Consider the following 15,699-nt stretch of genomic DNA (forward strand, 5'->3'; position numbering starts at 1 on the left):
ACATAGGCTCTTTTGTGGAGGATAATAAAAATGTGTAAGATAATACATGCCACATGCATGTATGGTTGGCATATGGTTTTCCTCTGAGTAAGGGATCGTTGCCCTCAGCTGCTATCATGGAGCAGGCACACGGAAATGTTCATTATTAGCCACTTAGAATATGAGACCAATTCCTTTGATCTCATTAGTTGTTCGTGATTATTCCATTTTAATGAATGCATGATGTTTATAAAGGTGTTTTCAGTAGGCTATTCACTTGCAAAGACATTTTGCGTGTTTTCTCCTAATCAGTGCAAGGAAAAAGAACGCAAGTTATAAAGTTTACTTTGTCTCATATTTAAAGTACACAAGACCAAGTAAAAAAACAAAGTAGGTATTAAATTTTTTCTTATTTAATTAATTTTTTTTTCTTATGAGTGGTATTGGAGTTTCAGATTTTTATCCCCATATGCTGCTATACCTGAAAAAAAAAGTAGGGCTAAACTTAAGAGAAATTCTTATGATTTCACTACCTGATAGAAGTTGAAACACTTAAGGAGGTGGACCAGATTTTTAGTTGGTCAAAACTGCCATTCTTTCTAATCATCATTCTACACATTTTGTAGAACCACTTTGAGTCTGGCTATATTCAGGGGCCTAATCTTGGCTTTAAAAAAAAAAAAACACAAATAAAATAAAATATTTCCCCCTTTTTAAAATGCATGAAAGTAAAAGTTCTTAAAAGCTCTCTGACTTCAACTTTTAGGTAAGGGCTAATTGATAATAGTGAGAAAATACAGGATTAAAACAAGTATTCAAGTCAGCAGTCTCATTCAAATAGATGTTGCTAACTACCGTTCTGCTTTCGGGCCTGTCCACCATCATTGCCTTCCTTGGGAGCTTGTTGTTTGCCAGTTGGCAGGTTCTGGATGGCTGCTGGACTGCACCTGGCCTCTCTGTGGTTACGTGACTAAAACTTGGCCAATCACAACACTTACTGTCTCTGGTCGTCCCCCTTTGTCTAGAGGTTATTGAGCCTCCCTGGCCAGTGAGATATTTCCATTTTGGGGAAAAAAGGATTTCAGATATGGGGTTTTGTGTTGGAAGGAAATAAATTGGAAACAAGCAGCAGCCAACTAAATAAAGCCAGAGATAAGAGGAAAACTCACCGAGAGGGAATGGATCATCTTGGTTGCTTCTCGTCCCAGTTCTCGTGGAATTGAGAGCTGCCCTTTTCTTCCCAGTATCCTACCAACATATCCCACTTATTTTTTTTCCCTAAAGCTTAGTTTGTGACAAGCATCCTATCTAGGGAAATAGACAACAGGAATTCTTAATCAACATAGTATTTGTTTGCATCTAACTGTGTTACTTCTGATAACCTCTTTTTCTTAACTATTTTATAGCTTGCTACACATATCATTATTTAGGCCAAATCTGAGCCAGCTAAAGCCTTCACTGAGGAGGAAATGGTAAATTTGACTTTGTGGAGTAATCATAAATCCTGAATTAACAACACCCAAAATTATCAAAATTGTGCAGCATTAAGGCTGACCCATTTAGTGTCCATGATCTTGCTTGGGCTGTGGACTCAACTTGCTGTATTATGTTTTGTTTTCTCCTTTCAAATGAAATTCACTAGCCTACTCCACCCCCTAGAAATCAGATTTTTCAGTCTCCTGGTTTTCCTCCAAAAGCTTTTCATTATTTTCCAAACTATCCTTGTTTTCAGTGCATCCTTCTTCATCCACTGTGTAAACGAGGTGGCCCTGAATACTTAGGAAAAATCGAAAGCATTTGGTTGTTATTAGAATGAGGATGGCTGACTCACACATGTAAAACATTAAAGCAACTTTACAAATGTTTGAGTGTTTTTTTTTTTCTGTTGTTGGTTAGGACTGTGGGGCATTTAACCACATCCTGCCATACTCGCAAAACGTCAGCTTCTCTCTTTATAAGCAGGTAGAGTTTTAGACTAATAAAACACACAAGGACAGTATTTTTATTTTCTTTTCCCAGCATTTTTATTGTTTTTATTTAAATGTAACATACTATACACTGTTCAGCCTTTTGGGAGGTAGGCGGAGGGAGTGATTCTGTATGATCCAGCACTCACATGGACGCACGTTTGTGGCTGACTAGCCTCAGCTCTGTGGGCCATGAGCCCACGCTTTCCACAGAGGCAGAGCTCCCAAAACCACAATGCATTCTTTTCCTTAAAGCCTAAAACCTTTATGGCTGGAACTGCTCTTCCTTCAGTAGCACAGTCCAGCTGCAAAGGGGACCAAGATTCTCTCTTGGTATTGAGCAGAGATGCCATTTTTAAACACAGGAGAATCTCATTACTCCTTAGCAAATGTTTCTGCCTTTATCTCTATTGATGTGTGTCTGTAGGGTGGAGGGAAGGATATGTTTTCTATTTTTGGCCTCTGCAAGCTTTGATACATTTTGCTAGAAGCTGTTTTAGTGTTCTGAGTACTATAATGATGACTGTTTACACATAGTCTCTTTGGTAATCTAAATGGCTATGTGAAATAAGAATCTAGTTTGTGCTCTATTTGCTGTTCCTGTGGTCATCCAATACTATTTTTGTCTCGCTAAACATTTAATTTGGGTTGCGGGTGGTCCATGTTCACATGTCAGGTGCAATTATTACTTTAAAATAAAAGAAGAAAGATATCTAGTTCTGATAGGAATTCATTACGTTATAGCTTTCAGACTCAGTTACCAATTAAATTTTAACATACAGATTCCAACCACAAAAATTAAACATTTTTAGAATCCCATTTGTCAAAAAGTAAGTTGGAAGCCAAGTAAAATGAAAAGCAACTTTAGCCATAAGCCAAAGCACTATGCCTCAGCTGCATTTCCCTAGAAATACTGACTTTTTAAAAGGAACGCAACGAATATGATCTTGTGTCGTATCACTTTATGGGAAAGTTTCTTAATACAGCTAATTTTTAAATAACAGATTAACTGGAAGTGCTGGTTAAGCATTGACTCAAATAAGTTATAAGAAAATTACAAAACACCAGCCTTTCTAGAGGTTAAACTTTAGTAAAAAGACACATTTAGCGAGTCTTTCCTTTGTACCAAAATACTGTGTCCAAACAATAAAAATAAACAGATTTTTCAAAACAAGAAATATGAAGATAAAACTGCAGCATCAATATAATCTTATAGTTATCACTTAAAGTATTTAGAGCAAATAATATTTTACTACACTTTTTTATCACTACAGACACTGCAAATAAGGCTTATGTACTTATTTAGTTGAATACAAGTGATGATGATGGTACGCTCTTATGTACTGTTTTCTATTTAGCTGTTATAACAAAATGAATCTCGATATGGTTACATTATGGAATCTTCCAAAGCTCTTTAAATTTACAGAAAATAAGTTTTATTTGGTTTTGTGAAGACTAGATTATACAGCTTGAACAGTTCTCAGTATATGGCTATACATATACTGGGATATATTTGCTCAGTTTAAGCCCCTGGGAGAGTCACACTTTATATCAAATTACTTGATAGCTCCTTTGGGGAGATGCATTATGTGGGACTTACAAAGGGTTCTTATAAATGCAGACAGCCTCTTCATCACTTATTACTATGACACATGGCAAAAGATCATTTAGTAAATAATGAGGCTAGGTTACCAAAATGAATTTAACAAATTGATTTTTTTTGCTTTATAATTTTTTGAATTTTCTTGAACACCCATTGTTATATTGCAAAGAAGAATTTGACCTTCTGGGTCTATTTCTTGGAAAGAAAACCTTAGGAGTAAAATATGTTTTTAAGTGATGGCAGATATCTCTCATTCGAGCCTTGCCACAGCACTGCCATATTTATCACTGATGGTTCTTATTGCACAAGTGCAAATTAAGTCTACTGGGTGGGCCATGGTGGCTCAGCAGGCAAGAATGCTCGCCTGCCATGCCAGAGGACCCGGGTTCAATTCCCGGTGCCTGCCCATGTGAAAAAAAAAAAAAATTAAGTCTACTGATAGCAAATGGGGCATTCATCCTGATTCCCTAATCTCATATCCTATTCTTGAAGTGTTTGCCACGTTTTAAAACATTTTGTTATGAACATGCAGGTGATGTGCTTAAGAAAAAGAAAAAGTAAATCACAGGGCAGTTGCTGAGGATACTCTTTAAAACCCCAAAAGATATTTAACATCCTATTAAATAAATAACTTAGAAAGAAAGAGAAAGGGATGAAGGCAGAATGCACAAGCATACCATATTATTTGTGTTGTTAGAACACTTTTACACTAATATGTTTATATTTCTTAATCCTATCCAATACTCCCATGATGCCACATCCAAAATTCCTTTGGTTGTGCATATGATATGACCCAAGTGCTTTCCAATAAATGCTTGCGTGTCTTACTGCTCATTGAATCATTAGGCTTGAATGAGCAATGAAAGTCTTTGATATGAGTTTGTATTCCATAAATAACTTCCCCGGTGATCATTCTGCAGATTGTCCTGTGCTTTTTAAGTTCTATCTCAGAGGTTAAGGGCAAAAAAAAAAAAAAAAAAAAGAAACAAAAACAACAACCAAAAAACTAAACAAAAAACCCCAGCTCAATATTGTTCACTTGGGAATAATTGCCATCCCATTTGATCTGCCTATATCTCGGTTATAAGGCATGACACAGAATGAATTAAAAGAATATTTATATATCAGCAGTGAGTACAAACACCTTCAAAGGCTTCCTTTCTTTCAAGCAAGCAGACATCTGCAATGTGTCTTTGCCTTTTGAGCTACTGTCTTCATGAAGATTAAAAGAGCCTTTGGTTCTGCTGTATCCACAAACATTGCCTTCTTCTATGAATGTACCACCATTGGAAGAAAGTGGGCTGAGGTGTTTTTCCTTCGTGTTTTCTGTCCTCTCCTTGGAGCGCCTTTCCCGTTCAATGCTACATACATTTGTCTCCCATTGTGCTGCCAGTTAAAGGACGCATAGGTATTGTATCCATTTTCCTCTATTCTCTCCTTCAGCTTACAGTCAGTGTTAAATTCTTTCTGTAAAAGAAAAATAAATCTTATATTCCTATGGCAATGGTACTTGATTCCATTTGACACAAATCTTTCCAGAGAACTCCAGTTCAAGGATTTTGTTTGTGGTTGCTATCTGTACATAAGTTTTATACTTAATATACAATAATAACAGCAGCAAATGTGGAATAAATGCCATAAGCAAAAAACAAATTCTGAGTTTGAAACACCTGATCTACTTTAATTATCATTATAATTACACATTTGAACCCTTTTAGAAAGCTGCTGTGCTTTGAATATGACAATCATTTTCAAACAGATGAATTCTTACATGGATAACAGTATTTATTGTAATAAAGGGGAAACAGTTTAGAGAGTACAAGGAGGGCTGAGATGATTTCAGGTGATATCATATTTGAAACAATGCCATTTATGGAAGAATGTGAATGGATGCTCCCAAAATAAATTTATAGAGAGCAATGTTTTTTAGAGTGATGCATACCTGGATGAGGGGCCTAGGAATCTATGCCATTTATAGCATTTAGGCAAATCATAAATACTACAGATAAAAAAAAAATTCATGGCTAGAGCAAGGTTTCAAAAAGTAGGTTTGTAACTTGAAAAAAGTTTTAGATTTCCTCAGTCTGCCTAGGAAATTTCGTTGGTTTTTAAATTATGCCCTACGAGAGTCTCTTCAATATATATTCAGTTTTATAATACATTTACTCAATTTCATCTGTCAGAAGAAAACTCAGAATATAATTGATGCATTATTCAGCGAACTTGTAATAAAAATAGAAGAAATATACTTTATCAAAAAGGAACTGAAGATATTATTTGAGAGATTAAAATACATAGATGGATTAATCAATCACTCTGGTTGTTTGTCTAATTGATATTTTTCAGGCAGGCTTATGGGATCATTGGAAATTATGTAAAATAAATGAAGGTAAGAATTACAAGAGCTGTCACTTGGTATACAGAATTACATTAGGTATTTATACAGTAATTTTGATGGAATACCATTTGGGTATAAAATTGTTAGTCTTATTTTACCCTGAACAGGACATTCAGTTTGAGTCGATTTTTTCATTTTATTTAAGCAAACCATAATACTTCATTATGGTGGTAATGCAAAATTGCAGAAACAGTTCACTACGGTTAGAGGATGGCTTCTTTATGAGACAGGCTGGAACCAAGAACATATGCTGGAATGAGCGGTGCCACCAGGAGAAGTAGGTAGATTTATGCATCTCACAACTCTATGTTCTATATGGCTCTAAGTGCTGAGAATATAGTGGGGAAGCAAAGCAGACCTTGAACTCTTGAAGTTCACAGTCTATTAGAAGAAAACTGTCAACAGTAAATGAAATAATGAGAGATATCAGATAAATGCCATTGCAGATCATTAAAATGGGGTAATGGGCTAGAAAGCACTTGGGGGCGTACTTTAGATTTACTGATGACATAAAATGATTTGCAGGGCTTAGAGCTAAAGTAAAAGAAGCATAATCATAGTGCACGAGCTGTGCTGGAGTAGAAGAAAAAGTGGAGAAAAAGGAGGGCAGGGATTAAATACATCTTTGTCTCAGTTCATTTGGGAATTGTCCATTTCTCCTTGATGTTATTTTTTATCAAAGTATATTTTGTCAATTGAAAATTAGAATTTTTATTACAATGAAAATTAGTTATATTTTCTTCCACACTCTAAATCAAGTGGCCTTTTAAAACCAACTTTTAAGTGTTGGTTTTTGACTAAATGAAGTCTCAGTATGTTTTTAAAGAATGTGTATCAGGTCATCCTCTTTCCCAGAGATTATAATAGATGTGTATCCACCTCACGTCTTAGTTCAAGGAGTGACTCAATCATGTTAATGAAAAGAAAAACAAAAAATGCCTCAAAAGTGATTATGAGATGAACTTCTAAATGGAACAACTTTTTTTTTTTTTTTTTTTGTTCGGACAGCTTCTGGGAATTGAAGCCAGGTCCCTGGCATGGCAGGTGAGAATTCTGCCGCTGAGCCACCATTGCACTGCCCATGAAACAACTTTTTAAAATGGGCAGTTGCACTTCTAGTCTTATTGGTGGTCATGCGTAATGGAGAAAGTTGACTAAGATTCCTGTGTCCCTCACCCAGAAAGCATTTACCTTAGCTAAGAAGACCCACCCAGAGTATGTCTGACACTTCCATTCTAAGTAGGCCGGATATGAATGAAGCACGAGGCTATCCTATGTCTAGACCAGTGGTTTCCAAATTGTGGCCACTGAACCAACAGCATCAGTGACACCTGGGACAGTATTTGAAATGCATATTCTTGGACCCTACCAGATTCACTGAATCAGAAAATCTAGAAGTGGTTCTGTCAATCTGTGTTTTAATGAGCCCTTTGGTGATTCTGATGCATAGTCAAGGTTGAAACCAGACAGTCACTGCAGTCATCCTTGTGCAAACTAAGTTATTTACACATTTTAAAGTGAAATTGCTTTTTGCTCCCATGAAAAATGTAAAAACGCTACATAATCTGGATAGGAAAAAATGAGATTATTCAAGAGTTCTCCTTCTCTGGTTTCATTCTTGGCCATAGGTATCATTTTACGTTCTCCAAAAAATCTTGTTAAAATGTTTTAAAAGCAAGTTTATACATGGCTTCTATGTGTTCCCTTGGAGTGGAATCCAGAAAAAATTTCTTAAAATTGGTTGACATGCCCTTGAACTAGCTCTGGGACTGGTGTAATGAAATATGCCCACATTATCTTCACAAATTGATCAACTCTTGGCATTGTTCAAATAATAATTAAGAGATTGAAGTTTAATTATTAACTTTAACCTAGGGCTACTGTACTACTCCTGCTTCTTCCTTACATTTAACAATTAATTACTCTGTAATTATCCAATATTTGCTAAATTTTTGCCCCTAAATGTTTTATAAATACTTTGGAGTCAAGGCCCATTTCCTATCTATCTTTCAGGGGTCTAATGTGCCGAATAGTGCCTAGCACACAGAAAAAGTTGATTATGATTGTGTCATATTTCATCCCAAAACCTGAACATGATAAATTGTCATTCTGTTTACAATTTAATTGAAATTGAAATTGTAATTTTAATTTTAAAAATAATCACCTATTAAGTCTAAGGAGATTGGTTTAAATGTATTTGACACAAGGTTGCAGAGGTGATATTCAAAACCCAAAACTATTAAAAGGTGAGGAACCCATTACAAGCAATAATATTTACACCTCCATATGATGTTCAGGCATCATTTGGATGAATGACTGTCATTTCAGTAGATTAAATTCTAGAGTTGATTAAACAGCACACAAAATGATGACTCTCTTTTCTCTCCCCACTTCAGATGTGAACAAAATACAAAACATTCGTGCCCCTGTTTTATCTTTGGCTGTGACATACACAGAATATATGGTTTCCCGCATAATTCAAGATCTTTGTGTTTAATGCTTTTCCTCCAAGTTGTCTGCAGCCCTCGTGCCAGTCTGACCAGATGCTTCCATGAGAGTCTGACCGGTTAGCAATTCAAAACATTCACTGACAAATGCCAGCAACAGCCTGTGTGGTAGACTAAGGGGCAAATGAGAGGAGATTATAGAGTTAGAAGAGCTGCTTTGCCAGCCCTTGGAACTCTGCTGACCAGCCCACTGCAGCTCTATTTGCCAGCAATGAAACGATAACAAAGCTATGCAATGTTTGGGGGAAACATTCCATAACTGTGGTAATAATTTATTGTAGTGGATTTTGAAAACAAGAACAGCATACTTACTGAGCCATAGAGCTTCCCCTTCTTGTTCATGGCTAAATAATAGTTGCTGTTAATGGCTTTGACAGCAACAACTCCAATTTCCACTGATGTTATCTCCAGTATACCTAAAATTAAAAAATAAAATTTTAAAGGGCTCAACTTAAGAAGTCATGTACATTTAGTTGAAAGAAAAAAAGAAAAACAAAAGTGAGTTTGTTTTGTGATGGTACTAAAACTGAAATTGAAAATAAACTCTCTATTATTATGCCTAAAAATCCAGCAAATATATGGAAACAAGTTTCAGAGTTTTAATAATAGAATTCCCTTCCATTCTACTCTGAGCACATATGGGAAAATATTGTTTTAATTAAAATGCTTCCTTTGCTAACTCTGCATTTTCAACCCCATAAATATTGAAACAACTCTACTCATCTTAGCCTAGATTTCACAAAGAGTTATCAGAGCACACATCTGTACTACGGTATTAAATTAAATCTATAACATATGCCAATAATATGTCAGATTTATCTCAATCTGAAAAAACAGTGGTAAACTATTTCTTCTATGTAGGACACATTAGATAAACTAAATCTCTTAGCTACATTTAGCTGATAAATACATTTTGGGCAAATACATTGATATTCTGAGATAGAAAAAGACTAATCCCAACATCCACACTGTCTTCAAAATAGCAAATTCACTACTGTGGGTTGGGGAAAAAATCCATTATTATTTTTTAAGATGTCTTTTGTTTCCTTAGAGGAATCGAAGACTCAGGAAAACCGACAGAAGGGAGACCATCCCTGTTAATATACCTAACTCATTAGTGCATCTAAAGCTAATTTTCTCGGAGAAGTTTGTAAGTAGCTATAAGAAAAGCATTTGATGTCCTGCTCATACTGCTCACCAATTACAGATTAAGACGGCCACAGGAACTGAAACTACTTCTTATTTTATAACTCTTGGGAAAGCTTACTCAGCGTAGAGAAGCAGTACTGCAGTTAGCATGTGGTCGCTGGAGCCGGAGTGTCTGGGTTTGAATCCAAGCTCTGCATTTATTGGTGAATGACCGCATGCAAAGTCACCGAACCCCCCCGTGTCTCAATTTTATTTGTAAAATGGGCAACATAAGAGCACCTCCCATCTAGTGTCTTTGTGAAGATTAAATGAGATGGTACATACGCAATGATTAGAACAGTGCCTAGAGCTTAGTGCCTCCTTAATTATTATTAAAGAATCCTCCAAACAGTCCTAAGATTTTGGAACTTCTCTCCTAAACCTGGCTGTATAAATCCTGAACAGAACATACAAATTCCCATTGGCTTTATGCGTAAAATCTGAAAGTTGATCATGTTTTCACTTATCATGGATTTCCTGCCCAAAAAAGCACCATCCTAATGTGGTCTACAAATGGAAATTTACACTCTTCCCAAGGAAAAGGGTACCTCAGTTCTCAAGACACGAAAGTTCACTTAGTTCTCCTCTCCCTTCATAGACTGATCGGCCTCAGGGTGGCTAATAGTATCCCCCATTGCAAAGTTGATGTAACCAGAGAAACATGTGTCATATATTCCTTAATGCCATGGACGATTCTTCTTTCCATGTGTCCTACAGGATGCCTGTGACCTAACGCAGCATATCCTTCATCAATACAATGAGGTACATTTCAACTGGTGAGCCAAAACCAAGGAAAGAATGTAGAAGGGAAGAAGATAGTATCTGAGTTTTTCTAACATCCTTTTCTTTTATGCTAGTAGTTACCCTCAAGGTATAAACACATACGTACACATATACCTGCATGCTTTTAGAAAGTACTTTCTTGTAGTTTATTTCTTTAATTCTCAACACCATCTAAGGGGATATTGTTATTCTCAATTACCGACAATAAACTGAGGACACTACAGTTACATAACTCACAAAAGGTGTTAAGGTGACATGTAGTGATGCACCCAATATTGAAGCCTCTGTCTTTCTTCTTCACTGTTTTGCTTTCTGTCAAGCCTCCTCCCTCTTTCCCATTCCCACAATGGAATCCTATTGGAAAACCCTCTGACCAAATGACTCATCAGGATAATAATCCTTAATACTTAATATGCTGTTCCTCTCAGGGATGTCGACATGTCACAGAGGATGATGTTTTGAGTCTCAGAGAAAGAAAATCTAATATACTTACTTTATATCACAAGAAGAAGAGTAGAGAAGGGCAGAAGTTTGGAATTTCAGGCAAAATGTTTAGGCTGCTATTTGCCTGCCCAAGAGGCAAGCAAGCACTGTCAGTAAACTGCAAGGTGTCCCCCTGTGTATAGCTTTATAACTGGAAATTGCAAGCATGAAAAGGAATGAGGGATGATTTTTAAAAAGAACAAACCAAGGTTTTTGAAGGTGAAGGAGAAGTAATGGGATTATGCTATGGTAACAAATTGAATTGGTAAAAAGGAAAGCTTTGTAATAGAAATATTATCAAATCCTTTTTTGATTACACCTACAAGTGCTCTGCACATGATAAGTCATACTTAGCTTGAAACCTCCAAGCTTCTTTCTGTCTTATTAAAAAAGGAACTCAGCATTCAAAAATCTAGTCAATCAAGTCACTATTTTTTCCCACTTGGCAACCAGTTAAAGTAAGTTGAAAAGGTTTAAAATTGCTTCAAAATAGAAAGAGGGAAGACTTAGATGCTTCAAAGTCCTCTAACCTCTGAAAATAAATGTTTCTAATGCTCCATATGATATTAAAGTTACAATTTGATAATGTTGTGGGTAAGGACCGCATTTATGATATGTTTGTTATGTGAAATCAACTTTTGGAGGGGAGAGGGGGCAGTGGCTGAAATCTGGAGGCCTTTTGTATTGTTCATTTAGAATCTCTCTAGTTCTCCAGTGTTCTTTAGTGGGGATGATTGAGTTTGCCTATGAAAGTGGTTCTGGAAAGGAGTTTCAGAATTTTGCATGATGGTCACTGGATTTATAATTGTTAAAGTTATAGTGTGCTTTGTTATAGTGTGCTTTGATGAAAAATTAAATGCCAATTGAAGGTTACCCTCCTGTGGTCGAATATTTGAGGATGAGCTATTAATTTGATTTAATTGATGGTCTTGCCATTAGAACTGAACTTTCCTAAAAATCTCATTCAAATTGATTTTAAGGTAAAAATTGTATTAGTATGACCAAATGAATTCTACTATTCAGAATTATTTCTCAGTCAATAGAAATGAAGGTAGTATGTGGCTAAAATTGGCTTCTTCAAAACCGTCCCTTGATAAGCATGGTTTTAATATGGTGGTGGTCACACAAATCTATACACATGACAAAATTGCATAGAACTAAATACACACCACCACTTAACAAATTTTTTAAAGTAAACTAACAGCAATCTATAAAGTTCACCTTGGATTATATTTGAAATTTTGAAAAATAAAGTTTGGTAATCAATGTTACAAAGGTGCTACTGACAAAAGTCATCCATTAATTGACAAATTGAACCGAGTAACGGATCATCACCATATAATAAGGAGGATTTTGTCAAGTGATGAACTTCAATGGAAATAACCTAGAAGTCACAATTTTCAAATGGAAATAACCTGGAATTCACAATTTTCATATAAATATATATTTTTTAACTTGCAGGACTTAAGTACATAATGTTTTAGATTGCTTTTGGTTTGATAAATCACTGAGTAGTTCATCTGAGGAGCTAATTACCTTTCCCAGTTTATGTCTCTTATTCATTTCCAGAAGAGGAGTATGCAATCTATTCCATCTCCTTTATTCCCAAACTGCTCCCACCCCTTAACAATCATGCTGGACCAAGACTGCTTTTCTCTTTGGGCTATTAGAATAGACAAGCTATTGGCCTGGACAGTGACATTCTCATAAATTGTTTTTGTGGACCCAAAGGGTGAAAGAGAAGGACAAAATGTTTATTTTATAGAATAGATATAGACAGGGGAAAGCTAGATGTAAAAAATAAAAGCAAAATCCAATTATCATCTCCTGGATAAACAGAATATGAATATATACAGAAAACCTAGAGATTATTTGAGTAAATTAATTCAGCTAAGATGTATTACACCATCAATGTGTAGGGCTAGTGTTAGCTTTCACCATGAAGGACGCAAAGATAAACAAGACACAGTTTTTGTCCTTTAAGGAGTTATAAAATTAGGTAGGATAAGGACACAAATAAATAATTCCAACATAAAGAAAATATATTAAATGCTATAGGAGAAACAGAAATGCATTGTCATGAGTTTGAATAGTGAAAAAGTCTTCCTGTAAAAGATAGCTTTTAGGCAGACCTTTTAGGGGTCGGATTTTAATTGGTGGAGATTTGGAAAAGTGAGGAAAACATTCCAGGTAGGTAGAGAAAAATACATGAGTAATGAAAAACATGGAGGGAAAGAAAGAGCTCAGTGCATGCTGAGGCCACAGTTTACCTCTCCCTCCACCCCTCCACCATCCCAGTCCCAATAACACTCTGTGGTGATCAGTCTGGCTAAAATGAAGGACTCTGCTTCATGGAGGAACAGTGTTGCTTTCCTGGGTGAGGAATGTACTTTTAAAAAAACTTCACTGTGAAACTCAGAAGCCATCCAGTAAATGTCACAGCCTCATGAATTCAGGATCAGTCAAGTCTGCTATCTTTCCCTAAACTTTTAACTCAAAATAGATTATAATTCTATATTGCTGGATAATTCTAGTCAATGTGGTGAAGTATATCAGGATTGGTGTAATGTAATGTACCAATATTAAACTCTAATACTAACTCTCTCTCTCTCTCTTTCTTCTCTCCCCCCCCCCCCCCACTGCCCCTCCTTTTCTTGTAATTGTTAGGGTCCCAAATTGATTTACTACATTTTAACATAGAAAGACCTAGGGATTTCCTGGGGATTGCTGTCATATTTACATTATATATCTCGGGAATTATGTGGCTGTACCCAAATGTGGTCTTCATTTCAGAATCACTGTTAGGTATTATATCGCATTAATTCTGTATCTTCCTCAAAAATAAGAGAAACATCAGTGGTTTTCATAAGTGCTTAAAAGATATTTTTTGTCCTTTTAACTACAGCAGTGCATGACACATATTAGGTACTCAGTACATATTTATTGAATGAATAAATGAATCAATGACTGGCTGAATAAAGAAAAAAATGAATATTCATTATGTATAGAAGTTTGGGTTTTTTTCTTTGATGGTAGAGTCATATTTGCCAAATTTTCAGATGAATTAATAAGTCCACATCCAAATAAAATAAAGATAAAAGCAAAAGGAACATCAAAAGTTGTATGCGTAAAGGAAAAGTCATTGAATTACAACACGTAAATATTTTTTAAATCAAGTAAATTTCAGTTGTTACAAATCTTAAACTCCTTCAAGATTTCTGAAGAATACATCTATGGTCTGCAACTATTCATTATTAAGATCAAGAAAAAGGAAGTCTTGAACGTGAGTTTAAAAGACGATTTAGGGTGTGATGTGCCAGGTCAAGGCAATAATTTTTGTTAAGAAAATTATCATCTGGGTGTGGACATTCCTGGCAACATGGGACAGAGATCCTAGAATGAGCTGGAACTCAGGATCAAGGGATTGAGAAAATCTTCTCGACCAAAAGGGGAAAGAGCAAAATGAGACAAAATAAAGTGTCAATGGCTGAGAGATTCCTAACAGAGTCGTGAGGTTATCCTGGAGGTTATTCTTATGCATTAAATAGATATCAAGTGTTTAGTTAAGGCGTAATGGAGAGGCTGGAGGGAATTGACTAAAAATGTGGCCATGTTTCCTGAAGATAATTGTATGATAATATGGCTGTCGCAGTGTGACTGTGTGATTGTGAGAGCCTTGTGTCTGATGCTCCTTTTGCCTACCTTATCGACGGACAAGTAAAACATATGGATTAAAAATAAATTAATAATAATGGGAACAAATGGTAAAATAAATTTAGTAGATTGAAATGCTGGTGATCGGTGAATTGATGCCTATGTTCTAAGAAATGATCATGATGATGAATATATAACTATGTGATGATAGTGTGAGTATTGATTATATGATGATGTTTGTGTTTCTATTTGGTTATGTACCATATATAAAAAAATAAATTAATTAAAAAAAAAGAAAATTATCTGGGGTAGACCGAATTCAAAGAAAGTGAATAGCACAAAATCAGGAAATAATACAGAGTGACTCTCATGAGATAGACACTTTCATATCTCATTTTATAACTCATCTAATCATCACAAAAGGTACACTGTAAGTATTATAGTCTATAAATGTTGGAACTGAACCGTGTTGAGAGAAAACCCACTAGGGCATGGTAGATTTGGTGTTTGAAACCACTGCCCATTTTCTTTCTACTACATCTGGTCACTGTGGGTACAACTGACAATAGCAAAATAACAAAGGTAATGATACAGGGAGTTTTCTCCATTTTAAATACCTTTCCAATATTCTAGCAAACACTTGATAGATTTCAAAACTATTTTATAGCAGCAAACTGTTTAGTCAATACAAAAGGATAAATGTCCATATAAATGAACTTTTCAGCACTCAAACTATATGACTAAATAGAATAATGTGGTACCTAAATATTTAAGTGCATTCATTCTCTTGCTCATTTATGGAGATGACCGAGGAAAGTTCAATGTTTTTCTTGATGACACAAGGGTACTTGCATTAGCTTGATGGCTACCCTCTGCCATGAAAGTGGAATGCTCTCAGGCTCTAATTAATAATTAGAAATACTTTAAATAACAATGTTATGACCTCTCTTTTAAAGTGAAATTGAGCTAAATTAACTAAAACCTTAGAACAAGACACGAGATTTACCAAAAAATCTCACAGAAATTATGGGGTAGAAAACTCTCTCCAAATTCCTGGGTGGTGTGCGCCCAGCAAAATAATCCACATGTAGGGGTTGCAAAAAGGAAGAAGAGAACTGATGGCCCACATGCTCTAGA

General features: G+C 35.6%; 1 protein-coding gene across 1 annotated transcript in view; it reads right to left on the bottom strand.

The window, feature by feature from the left end:
• Nucleotides 1-1,998: 1,998 nt before the first annotated feature.
• FGF10 (fibroblast growth factor 10) overlaps nt 1,999-15,699 on the bottom strand; it is an 87,692-nt gene continuing 73,991 nt past the window's right edge. Inside the window, exons 2-3 of the mRNA XM_077117116.1 lie at nt 8,767-8,870; nt 1,999-5,016 (exon numbers count right to left, since the gene is read on the bottom strand). Coding sequence (XP_076973231.1) covers nt 4,819-5,016; nt 8,767-8,870 — 302 coding nt within the window. The 3' untranslated portion in view covers nt 1,999-4,818. The remainder of the gene's footprint in view (nt 5,017-8,766; nt 8,871-15,699) is intronic.

This window comes from Tamandua tetradactyla, chromosome 9 (genome assembly GCF_023851605.1).
Source record: "Tamandua tetradactyla isolate mTamTet1 chromosome 9, mTamTet1.pri, whole genome shotgun sequence".
NCBI lineage: Eukaryota > Metazoa > Chordata > Mammalia > Pilosa > Myrmecophagidae > Tamandua > Tamandua tetradactyla.